At 39.2% G+C, this 16,901-nt stretch overlaps 1 protein-coding gene across 7 annotated transcripts in view; it reads left to right on the top strand.

Annotated features, from left to right (window-relative positions):
• PCNX1 (pecanex 1) overlaps positions 1-12,884 on the top strand; it is a 159,653-nt gene extending 146,769 nt beyond the window's left edge. For 6 of the 7 annotated variants that reach the window (XM_032345077.1, XM_032345080.1, XM_032345076.1 and 3 more), the window contains 6 exons: positions 99-329; positions 1,457-1,731; positions 3,162-3,367; positions 6,108-6,550; positions 6,971-7,111; positions 7,309-12,884. In XM_032345077.1, coding sequence (XP_032200968.1) covers positions 99-329; positions 1,457-1,731; positions 3,162-3,367; positions 6,108-6,550; positions 6,971-7,111; positions 7,309-7,449 — 1,437 coding nt within the window. In that variant the 3' untranslated portion in view covers positions 7,450-12,884. Of the gene's footprint in view, positions 1-98; positions 330-1,456; positions 1,732-3,161; positions 3,368-6,107; positions 6,551-6,970; positions 7,112-7,271 lie in introns of all 7 variants that reach the window. The other variant, XM_032345079.1, reaches the window with a different exon arrangement.
• The last annotated feature ends 4,017 nt before the right edge of the window (positions 12,885-16,901 follow it).

Genomic DNA, 16,901 nt, shown 5'->3' with positions numbered 1-16,901 from the left:
TTTTCAGAATTTTCATTTAGTAACTGCAGAAGCTTTTATCATTTATCTGGAAGTCCTTCTTTTCCTGTAAAGTATATATTTTTTATTTCTCTGTTTAGGATCATTTCACTTCTCCAGATGAGTATGACGACCCTACTGTGCTCTATGAAGCCATTGTGTCTCATGAAAAGAACCTCGTAATAGCCCATGAAGGGGACCCTGCATGGCGGAGTGCAGTCCTCGCCAACTCTCCCTCCCTTCTTGCTCTGCGGCATGTCATGGATGACGGCACCAATGAATACAAGATCATCATGCTCAATAGACGCTACCTGAGCTTCAGGGTCATTAAGGTTAGTTTTTGAGGCATTTATTTGTGTCTGAAAAAAAAAAAGTTACATAACCTTACCCCAAGTTTAGAAAGGGATTGAAACTTTTTATAGAAGAAAAATGACCATACTACATTAGCATTGATTGTGAGTGCTTAATTTGTTTTATTTTGCAATCTATTCTGTCCTCTGAAATTTTTTCATGTGCCATAAAGTCTTAAAATTTTTGCTTATTTCCATTTTGGCAATCTTTTATCTGTTATATATACACTCCAGGCACTGTCTCTTCTTAAAACATCAACACCATATTGCTAATCTGATTTCCAGGTTTCAAAACAATACTATAGTTTGTACTTTTTTTGTTTTTTGCTTGTCTTTTTTTAAAAATTAGTTTCAGAAGTAGAATTTAGTGATTCATCAGTTGCATAGAACACCCAGTGCTCATTTCATCACGTGGCTTCCTTAATGCCCATCCCCCAATTTCCCCATTGCCCATCTACCTCCCTTTGTTTGTTGCTTTTTTAAACATCTCATGGCTTCAGGAGACATAATTTCTGAAATTTTATTTTAATAGGTTATAATGATTCACTTTTTTTTTAAATATTTTATTTATTTATCAGAGAGAGAGAGGGGAGAGAGTGAGCACAGGCAGACAGAATGGCAGGCAGAGGCAGAGGGAGAAGCAGGCTCCCCGCCGAGCAAGGAGCCCGATGTGGGACTCGATCCCAGGACGCTGGGATCATGACCTGAGCCGAAGGCAGCTGCTCAGCCAACTGAGCCACCCAGGCGTCCCAATGATTCACTTTTTATCTACTTCATCTAATCAGCCTGCAAGGTCACAAACATCCTTTTAACTCTGAATATTTGTTACTTCTGATTTCTGTCAAATATATCTGTTATCTCAGTTACAAAACCCAGTGCATTGTTAATTTGGAAAACTTGATATTTTTACCAGACCAGGGAAAAGAGTTCTGCATGTGACAATGGAAAATTGATGAACTTCTATTCAATCGTGACCAACTTGTATTTGTTTCCTGCTTTTTACAGTTGGCTTTCATGTGTCTTTTGTATCCCTCTGATTTATACTCTTCTGTTTATGTGAATTTCATTCTTGGCCCCTTAACCTAATTCCCGTGTGTTCTGGTTTTCAGGTTAATAAAGAATGCGTCCGAGGTCTTTGGGCAGGACAACAGCAAGAGCTTGTTTTTCTACGTAACCGTAACCCAGAGAGAGGTAGCATCCAGAATGCCAAACAAGCTCTGAGAAACATGATAAACTCATCTTGTGACCAACCTATTGGCTACCCAATCTTTGTCTCACCCCTGACGACTTCTTACTCTGACAGCCATGAACAGCTTAAAGAAATCCTTGGGGGACCTATCAGTTTGGGAAATATCAGAAACTTCATAGTGTCAACCTGGCACAGGTGAGCTGTGGGGTTGCATATTTCAGTGGTGGTTTGCTCTGTCCTTCATCGAGGCAATTCACTTAAGTATCACCTAGAAAGCTTACAGAAAAATACAGATGCCATAGCGCAATATAAACCTATTCTATCAGGAACTTCAGAAAGTCGATCTGAGCAATTTTTATCTTCAGACTCTCACTAGATAAGTCTCATGTCCAACTCTGATTGCACTGATCCAGCATTTGGTAAAATCTTGAATAGTTATCTTTTCTTTAACTTTTTTGACTCTGTATTGCAACATTAATGACACTAGTAGGATGTGTGGGTCAACAAACAGCAAGTTAGAGAAGAACCTAAGACACTTGAAGTTGCTCACCTTCTGTTTTAGTCCAGGGTGCAGAAGGGCGAGCATGCTGTACTTGCTCAAACTCCTTGGTATGTAACACTGTTGCCATTTTAACAATCAGTCATCGCTCTGATCTCGAATCTGTAGTGTCTTCAAGTATGCACACGAATTTTTTCTCTGCCTTTTGTTTTGTAAATTATGGTGTTCAGTATAGGAACATCATAGTTTGGTGGATGGTGAAGAAATATCACAGAGTATTTTTTCAATTTCTTACTGGCTTTTGTTTAGATCCTTAAATAACGGAACTTAGGAAAAACAGAATGTGGGATTAGGGTGGCAAACTCTCAAGAAGGCATTTTCCGCTAGGCATACTAAAAAAAAAAAAAAAAAGTCTCACATTTTAATATCAGTCTCTATCCAAACAGAAGGAAGAACATAAAGCAGAGTGGTGTTCAAAATTTCTTTTAAAAAATTATCTGTTTTGCTGGAATTGCCTTAAAGAGATTGATTTCTCTCTTCCCTCAAGAGAAATGGTAATAGAGATTAAGGTTCCTAGCTGTCCTGGTTTCCGCAGGACTAAGAAGTGTCCTGGGAAGCAGGACTTTCAATGCAAAACTGAGACAGTTGTGGGCAACCCAGGATAGTTGGTCACCCTACATTAAAAAAACAAACAAACAAAAAACACAAAAACCAGGAAAAATGATTGCAGCAGCTTTCTCCCAAGTTCGCTACAGCAGAAATGAGGGGTTTTCAGGGGGTATACACGTCAGAGGCACTGAGCAGACGCTGGCAAGAGTCCTATTTCCACCTTAATGGTACAGTTTTGTTATGTGCGGTTCGTTACGGCTAAGGAAAGATGAAAAGATTGGGAAAGATGATACACTATATTAAAGTGAAGGTAGATTGGGGAGAATTGAAGTGGCGAGAAGAAGGAGAGGATAGTTCTTAGGCCATTCTTTGAAAATGTAAATGCCTTTTTTTTGTTGTTTCTAATATTGATTGCACATTAGTAGCATTAAACATTCAGAATAGCTCGAAGTAGAATAAAACACCTCACCTGAAGTGATCATGGGATAATGCTGCTTCCTCTGGTGTTTGTTCCTAGGTTAAGGAAAGGCTGTGGAGCCGGCTGTAACAGCGGGGGCAATATTGAAGATTCTGACACTGGAGGCGGACTGTCCTGCACGAGCAACAATGCAGTGAGCGCCAGTGACCCCCACAGCAGTGTGTCCCAGGGAAGCACTGGAAATCCAGGGCAAGGGTCAGGAGCCGGACTCCATCCACCGGTCACATCTTATCCTCCAGCACTAGGTAATGTGAAAACAAAATTATGTATCTAAGTTAGCCTCTTAGTGTGCGTGTATAAAGAGAATGATGTGTTACCAGAGTGCCTGGGTGGCTCAGTCAGTTAGGCATCAGCCTCTTGATTTCAGCTCAGGTCATGGTCTCAGGGTGGTGGGATCAAGCCCTGAGACCCATGGGCTCTGCACTGGGCATGGAGCCTGCTTGGGGTTCTCTCTCTCCTTCTCCCTCTGTCCCTCCCCAACCCCTCCCTTACGGGCGTGTGCTCACTTTCTCTCTCTCTCTCTCAAAAAGAAAAAGGAATTCTGTATTACCTACTTGGAAATATGTAAATAGAGTATTTTGCTTGATTTCTGGTCGGACATTATCCTATTTATAGTAATTAAATATATGTATTATTTGGAATATCATATTTTTTAAAGGTTAATAATATTTAGTATCATCTATTTAACTTCTTTTTCACTGGACAATGGTTTGGTTTCTTCTGAATGTTATAATAAACTTTTTGTAATCGCTATTTTCCTGGGCTAGAGACTTTTAAAATACAATCATTAAGTCAATGTTTATGAGAATATTTAATATTTATGACACATAATGCCAAAAATCTTTCCAGCAAGTTTTTGTTTGTTTTTGTTTTGTTTTTTTACCAATTGGTACTCTCCCAGTCATACATCAGAATGCCCATCCTGTAAATTTTCACCAGCTTTGGAGTATTATCATTTCTCATCTCTGCTCCCTACTTGCTTGGAGGGAGGGGTGATCTTTAATTCATTGTTTTAATTTACATAAGTTTATCACCGGTTTCCCTTTTTGAGGTACCTATTAAGTCTCTTGCCTATTACTCTCTTTGGTTATCTTTCTCTTTTTCAAATTTAATTTCAAGTTAACATACAGTGCAGCGCTGGTCAGGAGCAGAGTCCCGTGGTTCATGACCCACATAAAACACCCAGTGCTCACCCCCATAAGTGCCCTCCGTAATGCCCAGCGCCCATTGAGCCCACTCCCCCCCCCACCTCTCTCCATCAACGCTCAGAGTCTGTTATGGTTTGCCTCCCTCTCTGTACTAACCTTATTTTAACTTCCCTTCCCCTGTTCATCTGTTGTTTTTTAAATTCCACATGAGTGAAATAATAGGATATTTGTCTTTCTCTGGCTGACTTATTTTGCTTAGCATAATATCCTCTAGTTCCATGATTATCCTTTTCTTATTTGTATATTCTGTGTTTGAGTTCTTTGTCAGTTTTCTGTACCACAAATATCTCTTCCCATTCTATCCTTGGGCTTTCCATTCTCTTCCTAAGAAGGGTGGTTCCTCTTCTCTTGACAAAAGTCTTTTTAATTTTAGTGTAGAGCAGTTTACTGATCTTTCCCTTTATGATTAGTACTTTTGTATCCTAGTTTAGGAAAATTATTCCTGTCCCAAGGCATGACAGGTTTCTTTGTTTTGTTTTTTGGTTTGTTTTGTTTTTACTAATTTACCTTTAACACAAGATCTGTAATCCACCTGGTATGCAGTAGGAATCAGATTTAATCTGTTTTCATACGGCTAGTTGGTTGATCCAGTGCTGTCTTTTCCCCTACTGCTTCACATGAATGAGAAGTCTTAAGACATTCATTGTTTAAAAAAAAAAAAAATCCGATAGCATTGGAATTAAGACTCTAAATAGGTGTATTACCAACATTTTTTATGTTCTTTTGTAACTTCTGAGTGAAAAGCTAGAACTTTGATTGTGCTTTCTTAAATGCTCTTATTTTGATCAGCTCTATTTTCAGATAGAAAGTACATGGAGCAATTTTTTCAATATAGTTAATTATTTCCTAATCTTCATATTACTGTTGTAAGTCAGGGAAAAGACAGACCAGAGGAATCATATCAAGCCATTTGAAAAAGGACACAGAAGGACCTGCCATTCCATATCACTGATAATTCTTATTTAGTAGTAACCCCCTAATGGATATGAAAGTTACAGTGTGGAATCACAATCTCTCTACAGACTGTGTAGTTTGTCATTGGGATGGATTGAAAGGACATTAATTCTATACCTTGAGAAGTAGTAGTTATAGATCCTCCCACATACTACCTCCTTAATAAATATTTCTATGGTCGCATTTCCATGAGATGTTTCATTTCTGAAATATTAAAGAGGTATTCTTATTTTTCTGAAGTATATCTGTGGAAGATATTTTAGGATTCACCTCAGTGTTAAATCCTGATATTTGCAGAAATCATGTGTGTCTTGTTTTTGTCCCAGAATTTTAATTTTAAAAAGCATTAGCAAATTAAAATTATTAATTCAAAAGCACACAAGATAACAGTTCTCAGATATTTATTTCTTTTTGACAACATTAAAAGTTTTAGGTATGGGGCGCCTGGGTGGCACAGTTTGTTAAGCTTCCAACTCTTGGTTTTGGCTCAGGTCATGATCTCAGGGTCAGATCAAGCCCTGCGTTGGGCTCCACATCCCACTAGGAGTCTGGTGGAGATTCTTTCTCTCCCTCCACCTCTGTCCCTCTCTTAACTCGTGCTTGCGCTCGCTTGTGCACTCTCTTGTTTTCTCTCAAATAAATCTTTTTAAAAAAGTTTTGGGTAGAAATATAAACTTTTTTAAAAGAAATTTTAGGTATAATTTAAATTCAGTGAATTGACCAAGTAATTGGGGGGAAACTCTTGGAAACTATAAGGAAAAATAAACAACTCTGTGTTTGAATCATCGCACTTAGAATGAGCTTGTTGTTTGTCCTTCCCTAGGCACTAGCCACAGCTCCCACTCCGTGCAGTCAAGCCTGGTCAGACAGTCCCCCGCTCGCGCCTCAGTGGCCAGCCAGTCCTCTTACTGCTACAGCAGCCGGCACTCGTCCCTCCGGATGTCCGCCACGGGCTTCGTGCCTTGTCGGCGCTCTTCCACGAGTCAGATATCGCTTCGCAACTTACCGTCCTCCATCCAGTCCCGCCTCTCCGTGGTGAACCAGACGGAGCCTTCCGGTCAGAGCGGCGTGGCCTGTGTGCAGCACGGCCTGCCTTCGTCCAGCAGCTCCAGCCAGAGCATCCCGGCCTGCAAACATCACACTCTCGTGGGCTTTCTTGGGACAGAGGGAGGTCAGAGCAGTGCCACTGACGCCCAGCCAGGCAACACCTTAAGTCCTGCCAATAATTCACACGCCAAAAGGGGGGAAGTGATTTACAGAGTCCAAGTGAGTAAGCCCGTGCTTCTTGTGCTGTTCGTGTCACTCATTTGTTTTTTGGGTTTTTTTTTTTTCTCATTTGTTGAATGAAGCATTCTGGTGAGAACACACCTTCGTAATAATTAGTCTGAAGACTAGGACACGTTTGAATGTTGAGAAAAAGTTTCTGCCCGCATAAGAACCAAAATCAAGTAGCGTTTCAGTGGTGACTTTTGTCCCTACTCAGCTGCCATCATGTGGCCATTGTGGTACGGTCAGCCAGTAGGCTACAGGGAATTCAGGAGGAGGCCCTTCAGACTGTTTGTTTGTTCAGTTATAGGCAGTGGAGACACGGGGAGTCTATGAAAGAAATTTTGTTTGATATTATAGAATTTGTCATCATCGAGAAAAAATTGAACTGGAAATGACCCATATTTATTTGCAATATAGATTGTAGATCCCAGCCAAATTCTGGATGGGATCAACCTGTCCAAAAGGAAGGAGCTGCAGTGGCCTGATGAGGGTATTCGGTTAAAAGCTGGGAGAAACAGCTGGAAAGACTGGAGTCCTCAGGAGGGCATGGAAGGCCATGTAAGTTCTCTCATGAAGCTGACCCAGCCTCTCACTTTTTTGTAGCCTGACTTGTTGGCATGTGTTTAGCTAATTTATGCTTATGTTATTTTAAATGTACCTTTTCACTAAACAGAATGACCACCCGTAAGTGTGAGTGAATTTTGTGACTATTTTCCAGGTCTCTGCCCCTCACTGACTGTATTCTGAATCAATAGGTGATTCACCGATGGGTGCCTTGCAGCAGAGATCCAGGTACTAGATCCCACATCGACAAGACAGTACTGCTGGTCCAGATTGATGATAAATACGTGACTGTGATAGAAACTGGGGTACTAGAACTTGGGGCTGAAGTGTGAGCCAGTGTCGGATAACTACGGTTCTTTGCCCTCTCCGTTCCAAGCCGTTGGAAGAAGAGAGGAGAACGCGGAAGACGCCTGCAGGTATCCCGTGGCTCCGGGTCGGGAGAGACGGGGACGGAGGGCGGGCTTGGTTCTGCGCCTCGCCTTCGTCCTTCGCCCCGGCTCCTGTCGCTGTCTCCATCCCCAAATAAAGCTGAAATATTTTTTTAAGTTAGCTGCCGAGAAAACATTCTGCATGAAGGATAAAGTTCTGTTAAAAATACATCCTTAAAGAAAGTTTTTTCCTATGTATTGCCTATGCTTTACATCAACAAACTCTTCATTTCTAAACTATGATCTCATATTTTTCTAATTTCTTTGCCAAAAATAATTGCCATGTTTTGTCACAGAACATGAAATCCATTTACCTTGATTTTTAAGAACAGACCAGTGTAGAAACCTTCAGTTTGACATTTAGCCGTCTGAACGTTTAATGTACAGCGAAAGAGACTATGAACAGACATAGATTTATCTTACTCCTTGAGCGCTAAAAACTTTAATGAGAAAACTGCACTAATTTTTTACAACAATGCACTAAAGTCTGAGATTTCTCAGAACGTTTATTTATATATAAAAATAAAATACCATTATTTAAATTGCCTTTGGGATTAAGCCCTTCCCTTTCCCTAAAACATACATAGCAGGAACTGTGCTGCTCCTTTTCTGTTAGAGTCTGTACTTCATGCCAGTCCACTGGGTGTTTCCTTTAAAATGCGCACTAGATCGGAAGACACACTTAGCTTCGCCTTTGGCATTCCCCAGCGATAACAGCGCATCGGTCCTGTGAACACCACTGCCAGCTCCTGTGTCCACATGTCAGATGAGCCCCAGCACTGCGTGTGCCCCAGGCCCTCAGCTTCTCTGCACTGGGGCAAGCTCTGCCGGGGTCCGTTCTGGGAAGAAAATATTTTTGTTTTTCAAAGACGAAGATGAACATCCAGGAATTTAAAGAAAGAATTGATCGCTTTTCTTTTAAGAGGTATTAGCTTTTGAAGGGACTCACATGCAGTTCAGTTAATCAAGTAAAATTTTTTCAAGCGAAATTCTCCAAATGGTGCAGTTCTGATTGTTATATCCCTCTCTGAATAACCTTGCCTTTTATTTTGCTCCTGTCTTCTTTTTCTATTACTTGAATTTTATTTCCTGTAATTTATAGTATATAGGTGTAATTTGAGATATTTATAACTGTGAAATTGACTTAAGATGTTGTCTCATAAATTTTATTGGTTTTTTTTTAAAAAAAAAAATCTGTGTATTCAGGGAAATCTATAATTCAGTTTTACAATCGGGCTGGGTAGAAACTGCAGTTTAGATTTAATTTCCAACTTTTGGCATTTTTTAGAGCCTCCAAAAAACTTTCCCCTTTCGGGTGAAACTCCAAAGACGACTCTGTGTCTCGTCTGAGCATTTAGGAGCAGCCATCTTTCTACCCCGCTGTGAGTAGGAGGTGAAAAGAAGCAGGTGGAATTGATTTTACTCATACAGTTTAGCGGATCTAGTGCACCCGAAGTGTTCCTCGTTCAGCACGTGGCACTAGCCAGATTTCCAGTACGCACTGGCCACATGTGCCTGGCGGCTCCCGCATCGGACGGCACAGGCTTCAAGTGTCTTTTGAGGAGGTGACAGGAGAGGGGAGCTGTCTCCCTCCTCGCTCGCTCCCCGCTGTTGCTCCTGAGGTGCAGCCCAACACTTCAGTAGAAGGGAGGAAAACTGAGGAAATCAGTAGCTATAAGAATACACCACCCGACTGCATTTTCATCTGTAAGGCCCTTTTCTAATTAAAAATTTTTGTGGTAATTCAGAACCCAGTGTGCCTCGTGCTGATGTTTCCATACTTCACACTTCGCCAAATTTACTGTTTAAAAACATTTGTTGAGTGATTTCCTGAACCTTTACACAAAGGGTACCTTTGCTAAATTGACCAATTAAAATGTATTTTCCTGATAACTGTCATGATATTCTGTATTCCGTATTTGCCTCATTTTGGCAAATCTGCAGCACGTCATTAAGGTTCAGGCTGTTATATTTTTTCTTCTGAAACTGACTATATATGATCTGTCTAACTGTCTATGTTTATTTAAGATATTCTCAAAGGAGTTATGATTCCCGCTGCTTGTTCTCTTTCTGAAATGAATATGATCTTTTCGTGGCCATTACCTAAATGGGAAGATAAGTGGAGCCCTTTCAGTCTTAAGTAGAAGATAATTCATTTTCCTACACGGGGGAAAGAAAATCTAAGCTTCAGGTGATTCAGTCAGAAGAGTTAGAATTATTTGTATTCCTAACCTCGTACCCCCAATTTTTAAACACATTGCATACTCTAAAAATGCAAGACTAGATTTTATACAAAACATATATATTGCATCTTGATTTGGGGTAGCACCTATGGACTTCCATCTCAAAGCAAGTCGAATTTTATTATCAGATAGCCCTTCAGTGAATTTATCAATTAGGAACCCCTAACAGGAGCCCTGTTCTTATTTTTTTAAGTCTAAAACTGATAGTCTTTTGAAAGTCAAAATACTTTTCTAATAATTATGTCAGAGGAAGCAGTGATCATTGAAGGAAAGGTTCTTAACAATAATTGGACCTGAGTGATTACATATATATATGCATGCTTCCATTAAGTAATTGATCGTACTGGCTTATTCTCCCTCCCACCCCACCTTGGAGAACAGTGAGCGGTTTGTCAAGATTCCGCGATTAACTTTCTTCATTTAGTGTGGAAGACTCGAGTATACATACACTAGTGTTTTTAGTTCATAATTGCCAAAACTTTCCGAGTTCCACAATTGGAAAATAAAATATGGAATTAAAATACTAGCTTTTTACGCATTTCTCTTAAACAGAGTTTCATTGGTATCTCTCTCGTCTTTTTCTTGTTTGATTTTGTTTTTTTCCTTCTTTTGAGAGAGTCCTGGAGTGGATTATAAATTGTTAGCTTTTCCCCCTTATTTCTTCTCATTCAGTGGCAAAAATCACTTTATAACTCAAAATTAAGCTTTTAGTTAATCTTCCAGCATATAACTTTGGTGTGAGTCCTCTTTTTTGCACCATTTTAAATATTTCATAAAACTTTAAATGTTCACTTTTTTCTAAAGTATTCTTAATTTTCCAAGAGTCTAGATTCATATAAGCTGTTGATATCTAAGGGGCTTGGGAGAGTAGGTGGTGAGGCTGTATATTTTTAAGGTAAGAGGAAATTAATTACCTTTCAGGAAATTAATGAACAGACTTCATCAGTGTTCTGCATTCTTTGAGTTTCTATTATAGGAAGATGAGCTTCCATTAGATTTGAAGTAGTTTTAAAAATATTTCAAGTATATCTGAGATACTTCTACTAATCCTTGAAACAGAGATAGTCAGTGTTTCTATCCTAAGTAAGGTATGGAAAATTACTCTGTGTACCAAATGTCAGGCAATGAAAATAGCAAGTTTTTATGTAGAGACTAAGCTCATTAGGAAGATGTGTCTTTCTTCCTGAGTTGCTTTATTTTTCTATCTTCTAACAATATATTAAAAAAAAAAAAAAGCCTCTGATCTAAGCAAGGGTAGCTTAGCCTTAATAAATTCCACTTTGCTTCCGAGCAGCGTCCTTCTGCCTGTGCTTAGAAACTCTTCATTTGGCAGATTGCTGCATTGAGTCCCTCATCCAGAACAAGGTCTTTCAACTTAGGATTTGCCCAGGGTCTAAAATTGTCTTCTTCTTTTAGTTAACTTTCAAAAATCTTTCCTCCTAAATAAATGACTTGAGAAAAAGACACCTTAGTAATTTTGCTTGAGAAGTCTTTGAATTGTTTACTAGCTATTAAACTACAAACTGCTGGCCAGATTAATTACTTTTTGTTTATCTTCCTTATTCTTCCGTTAATATAGACAATCCCCCACCCTTTTGTTTAAGCCCTCCGGCTTCATTCTTATTCTTTTCTGTAGTGTACTATCATCATGCAAACTTACTTTACCTGGACACAGACCCAGTCCATTTTCCTTTGATATGATGAATTGTTCAGATAAGGTATACAAAATCAATTTTTATTCCAGAGGCTTTTCTTGTAATTCTAAAATGAGTGGAAAAAGAATGTTAGTCAAGGCTAAAATGGTACTTGGAAGCTGTAAATGGCCTATGAACTTTTGGTTTCAGTCTCATGTGGAAATTGAGTGTTACTGATCTAGAGAAAGAGGAAAATCAGATAGGACCATGTATTTGTGCAGCATAAGTTTTAATATCACATTGGTCATCTGTAGGGGTTTTTAACTAAGTATTTAAAAACCAGCCTCTCACTTCTTCATTTCTCTATTGAAAAAATCTGGTTGGTATACACCTAGGACTTCTCATTTTTAACTTGTGAAATGTTTAGGTAAGAACTGTGACTGGAAAGGAATTAATTATTATACAAATAGATCTGGTAGGTATGTGAGTGGAGCATTAATTTTGCTTAAAACAAGTATATTTGCTGCTTTGAATCACCTCAGCAGAGTCATCTGTCAAGAAGTATGTATGATAAGAATTTCTCCTTACTGCCTATTGGCCACATGTTCTTTCTGAAGTAGAGTAGCTAAGTTCTGTTTGCGAGCTAGACTTTAATATCTGCCATTTTATGGAAGCAAAGCAACATTCTTCGGGGGAACGCCAATGGTCATCGCGAGGTTACATGACAACTCTGTCCTAAGACTTATACCTATTATATAGGGTCAGAACTTTTTCTTACGCCTCAGCTCTGCACCTGACAATTTATGACTCAGTGGGGCCACGCTAGAAGGAACAACAGTCGTGTAAGATGGTGGGAGGGTTGGATGCTCAGGTGTTGCTCTCACAGGTGACGTGGTGCCCTGGATTCCAAACAGAGTAGCAGGTAGAAAATGAGATGGCTGCTCCAGATGACTCCTGGGTTTAGTGTGACTGTGGTTAAACAAGATTTTTTAATATGTGAAGCTTGATTCTACAACCAAAATAACAGAAATGTGGGGGAAATCATGTCTGCTTATGCTTTTTAAAGCTTATAGTTTAAGTAAAAATAAATTGTAAAAACTGATTAAGCCTATACAATGAGCTCTGCATGAGGAAATGGAAGGAAGAAGATTCACAGTGGTTCGGGAAGATCTGTGTGAGGAAGGAAAATGGGTTTCCCTTTTCTGATCATGGGCTCTGAAAGCGTCCATTGCCTTTACCAGCATTCAGTATAAACCAGAGATAAGAATACATGTACTTGCGTGGGTCCGTGAGTGTGTGTGCGTCTGAGTGTTTGTTATTCTAAAAGCTTGTAAATATTGTAGTTGTTTAAAATGGAAAATAAAAGCTGAGATTGTTTTTTTTTCTTTGCAAATATATTGCATCAAAAATACAGTATTGACAGTGGATAAAACACTGCGGAAATAAATTTTTTTTCATTTTGCCTTCTGTCCATTTTTGTCAAATTAAGAAAAATTCAGGTATACCATATTAAGCTCTGCATAGTATATTTTGAAACATGTACTTGGTCCTGAAATAATCATTTTAATCAGAAGCCTATAAAGATGTGATTCAGCTTAAAACAGAAATACACATATTTCATATTAAAAGGATAACTTTTCATACTTGGTAGAAAGGTTGTAGTTTAGCTCTTGAATTTATCTGATGTGTCATATTAATGATAGAGTATTAGATGGGACATACGGGATAATAAAAGTTCACTATGTTACACTAAGTTACAGCATAGAAAAAGAGGTGAACATTTGGATTATAGTCATCAAAATCAGGGAGACGCTAACCTGAGACAAGCACGAGCTCACTGTTTACGCGTGTAATACCTAGAGAAAGTACAAGCGGACTCAGCAGGAATAGATGTACTCAAACCACTCAGGAAGCCTTTAGTGAGTCATTCTATCAGTAACGACCAGAACTGCCAGGCTGCGTGGGATGCGCCATCTGTGTCACAGCCCCAGACAGTGTGCTGTCTCCCATGACCCCCCGCCCAGGATCACAGGGGCACAACTGGAAATGTAGTGGCATTTAGTCTTATTTTTTCCAGTGACAGGAACTACCTACCGGTTAAAGGAAACCCGTCCTCAAAGAAATTCTCGGTACGTGAATTTAGAGCCAGAGATTCAAAGGGGGGTTGACATGAAATTTGAGTCCCATAAAATCTCTCTATTGTTCTTAAAGCGTGGTTAGTTTACTTGGGATTTTTCCTCCTAAAGGTTCCAGAAGTTCTGCTGACCTGGTAGCCACTGGGTCTCACCAGGTTAGATGTGTGTTCCCGTGCGGAAGGTGAAGAGGACCCGGTAAAGTAAGGTCGTGACCAAATGGTGGTTTCTTGGGTATTCACCTGCACGTGGTGTGCGAAATACTGGTTTTATTCCCCCCGTCTTAGGTGCTTATTAAAGGAAATTAAGCATAACTGAACTTTATACTTGGGAAAATGTAATTTGGTGTATGAGGATCCCTAGATTGCTTTGTAACTTCTTAAGTACACAGTAACAGCAAGTGGCTGGAGATGACTCCTTCTGGTCTGGTAGCCATTCCAGAAACTACTCAGTTTCAACGCGCGGTAAACTGTGCTAAAGGGAAGAGTCATCCTTTGCTCCAGGGCTCCCTTTTTCTCCCCGGAAGCTTGTGTGAATACATAATAATTGGCCCTTACAGGAATACTCCAGGTCTCCAATTCTAAAGCATATATTCTTGACCTGTCTTTATCAGATAAAATCAACATCCCAGGACAATGTTGAATTTAAGCAGATAACTAAGTAGAGCCTCTGTATTCATAATACTCTTTTTTTTTTTTAAAGATTTTATTTATTTATTTGACAGAGATCACAAGTAGGCAGAGAGGCAGGCAGAGAGAGAGATGGGGAAGCAGGCTCGCTGCAGGGAGCCTGATGGGGGCTCGATCCCAGGACCCTGGGATCATGACCTGAGCTGAAGACAGAGGCTTTAACCCACTGAGCCACCTAGGCACCCCAGTATTCACAATGGTAATGGGTTTGCTCTCCCACAACACCCACGACTTCTTGATTTTCTACCAATCCAGTGTAGTGCACATGGAAGGTGTGCCTTCAGACAGAATGCAGGTGTATCTAGCTTATTAATTGGGGAGTGACTCCTTTTGTACAATTGCAATATGAAACAGTATTCATCTAAATAGTTTCAAACTGCTAGTTTATTTGGGATGCTTATAGTTGCAAGAAAGAGAAAACCCATTTCAAAGTTGCTGAATGTAGGCAGTTGGCTCACTACAAAATTAAGGGTAGATTGGGCTTTTAGGATTGATTTGTTTGTGTTACTTCAGCTCTGTATATCTATGATTTTCTCAACTCTACTACCCCCTGTGTATGCTGGCTTCCTTTCAGACTTCAGTTGTCTGTAGTTCTAGACGCCATTCTATACACATCATCATCCAGAAAGAAAAAACTTCTAGTTCTCTCTCTTACATCGGAAAATTTCCCAGAAGCCTCAGCATATTTGTCCGTGCGTCCTTTTAATAAAAGATCTGACATGGACCAGAGAAACAGAATTACCATGATTGGCTCAGGCAAATCAGAGTTAGCCTTGAAGCTGGAGTCCATTCCCCAGACTGGATGGTTGCGACACGGTGCCTACAAAAGTGTTGACTAAAGTGTCCACATTAGATTCGTGTATATACTCTCCAGAATCGGAGTATCGTTTTCAAGAAACAGAGATTCAGACCACCTGAGAATTAAGGTGTTTCTTCTAAGATGCATCTGTAGCAGATCTAGAGCAGAAAATCAGAAACAGGTAGACATGGATCCAGATGTTCTCCTTCCTCGGGGGCAGCCTCACTAACCTCTCATGACATTTGTGCTTTTCTCCATGTAAATTTTTTCCTTCGGTAGATTTTTGGGTAGGGGGATTTACCAGTGAAACCGTATGGACCTGGAATGATCTTTAGGCAAAGGCTTCTAATTATGGATTCAGATTTTCTATTTCTTTATTGTTAGTTTTGGTAAGGGTTTTTTTTCTAGGACTACAGTTCTCAAACTTCTGGGTCTCTGAATACTCGGAAAAAAATTACCGAGGACTCCCCCATCCCAAAGAGTTTTGGTTTATGTGGTTTATATGGATATTAATTGCATGAGAAATTAAAACACATTTTAAAGATATTATTTCTAAATGAATTAAACTCATTACATGTTAAACATTTTTATTTTAAGTTATGCTTCCAATTTTAAAAATGTAGGAGACATCTAAATTATCTGCTTCTACATACAGTATGTTCCATTATATTATTTTGGTCAAAGCATATGGGGAAAACCTGGCCTCATATATATATATTTGGAAAAGAGAGGAGTTATTTTAATAGCCTTTTCTGAAAATTGTTGATATTCTTGTTTTGATATTTCACTAAAATTAGACAAGTGGTACTTTCTTAAAGGTTAGTTGCAATGTGGAATTTGTACTGGATTATTTTAAAACCCGTTGCCGTTACTTGGGATGGATCTTTCACTTGGGTGTGATTTTGTTACATTATTTATGTAGAAAGTAATGGTTCCCTGAGTTATGCAGATTCTCCAAACATTGACATATTTCATTATGCATTATAAAAAAATCACTTTTTTTCATATCAACATCAGTCTAGTCAGATACACCTTTATTGGGGAGTAGAAAGCTCTTAGTGGGTGATACAAGAATTCTAAACTTTTTATCAAGAGTCAGATTTTATCATTGGTAACAAATATTGTCAGTTGTTGTCTTTAAAGCCAAATACTCGCTTCATTTCTGAGAAAAATCTGTCAAATACTGAAGTCTGAATAATTATAGTTTGTCTCGTAGTCTTTCTTTCAAGTAAAAATGATATTCCATGAAAAAAAAAATCATTAGCTCAGCTCCTAACTCAATCACAAAAGAAATCTGTTCTTTGAGAAAACTATGTTTTGGTATGCTGAAGAAGTGCTTTGTACATACTTCCCATTTTGCCACTCAAAGATTTTATTTTATTTATTTGTCAGAGAAAGCACAAAGGGGGAGTGGCAGGCAGAGGGAGAAGCAGGCTCCCCACTGAGAAGGGAGCCCAGTGGGATCACAACCTGAGCCTAAGGCAGATGCTTTGACTGAGCCACCCAGAAGTCCCAAAAAGATGACTTTTGAAGGAATAAGATGTAATAAATTTAACAATTTTTGTTGCTTCATCAAGGATGCTCTTAGGTGAAATTGATTTCCCCCCCATGAGTGCACGGTGGTAAAGAATACAATGGCCAGTAGTCATTTGGTGCCGTTGACTTGATTCCTGCTAACGTGCCTGTAGTTTGACTCACCATGTCTTCTAAACAATTATTATAAATGTCAGTACAGTGAAAAAAGCAGATGATATCTTAGTATTGTTATGAAAGTAATTTTGATCTCATGGATTCCCTGAGGGAGTCTTGGGCTCTCCCAGTGGTGAGATTCACTGTTAGAGGACTATATCTATCCCATT

The sequence above is a fragment of the Mustela erminea genome, chromosome 5 (genome assembly GCF_009829155.1).
Source record: "Mustela erminea isolate mMusErm1 chromosome 5, mMusErm1.Pri, whole genome shotgun sequence".
Lineage (NCBI taxonomy): Eukaryota > Metazoa > Chordata > Mammalia > Carnivora > Mustelidae > Mustela > Mustela erminea.
Note: the sequence above shows the minus strand (reverse complement) of the source record. Positions and strands in the feature narration are given on the sequence as shown.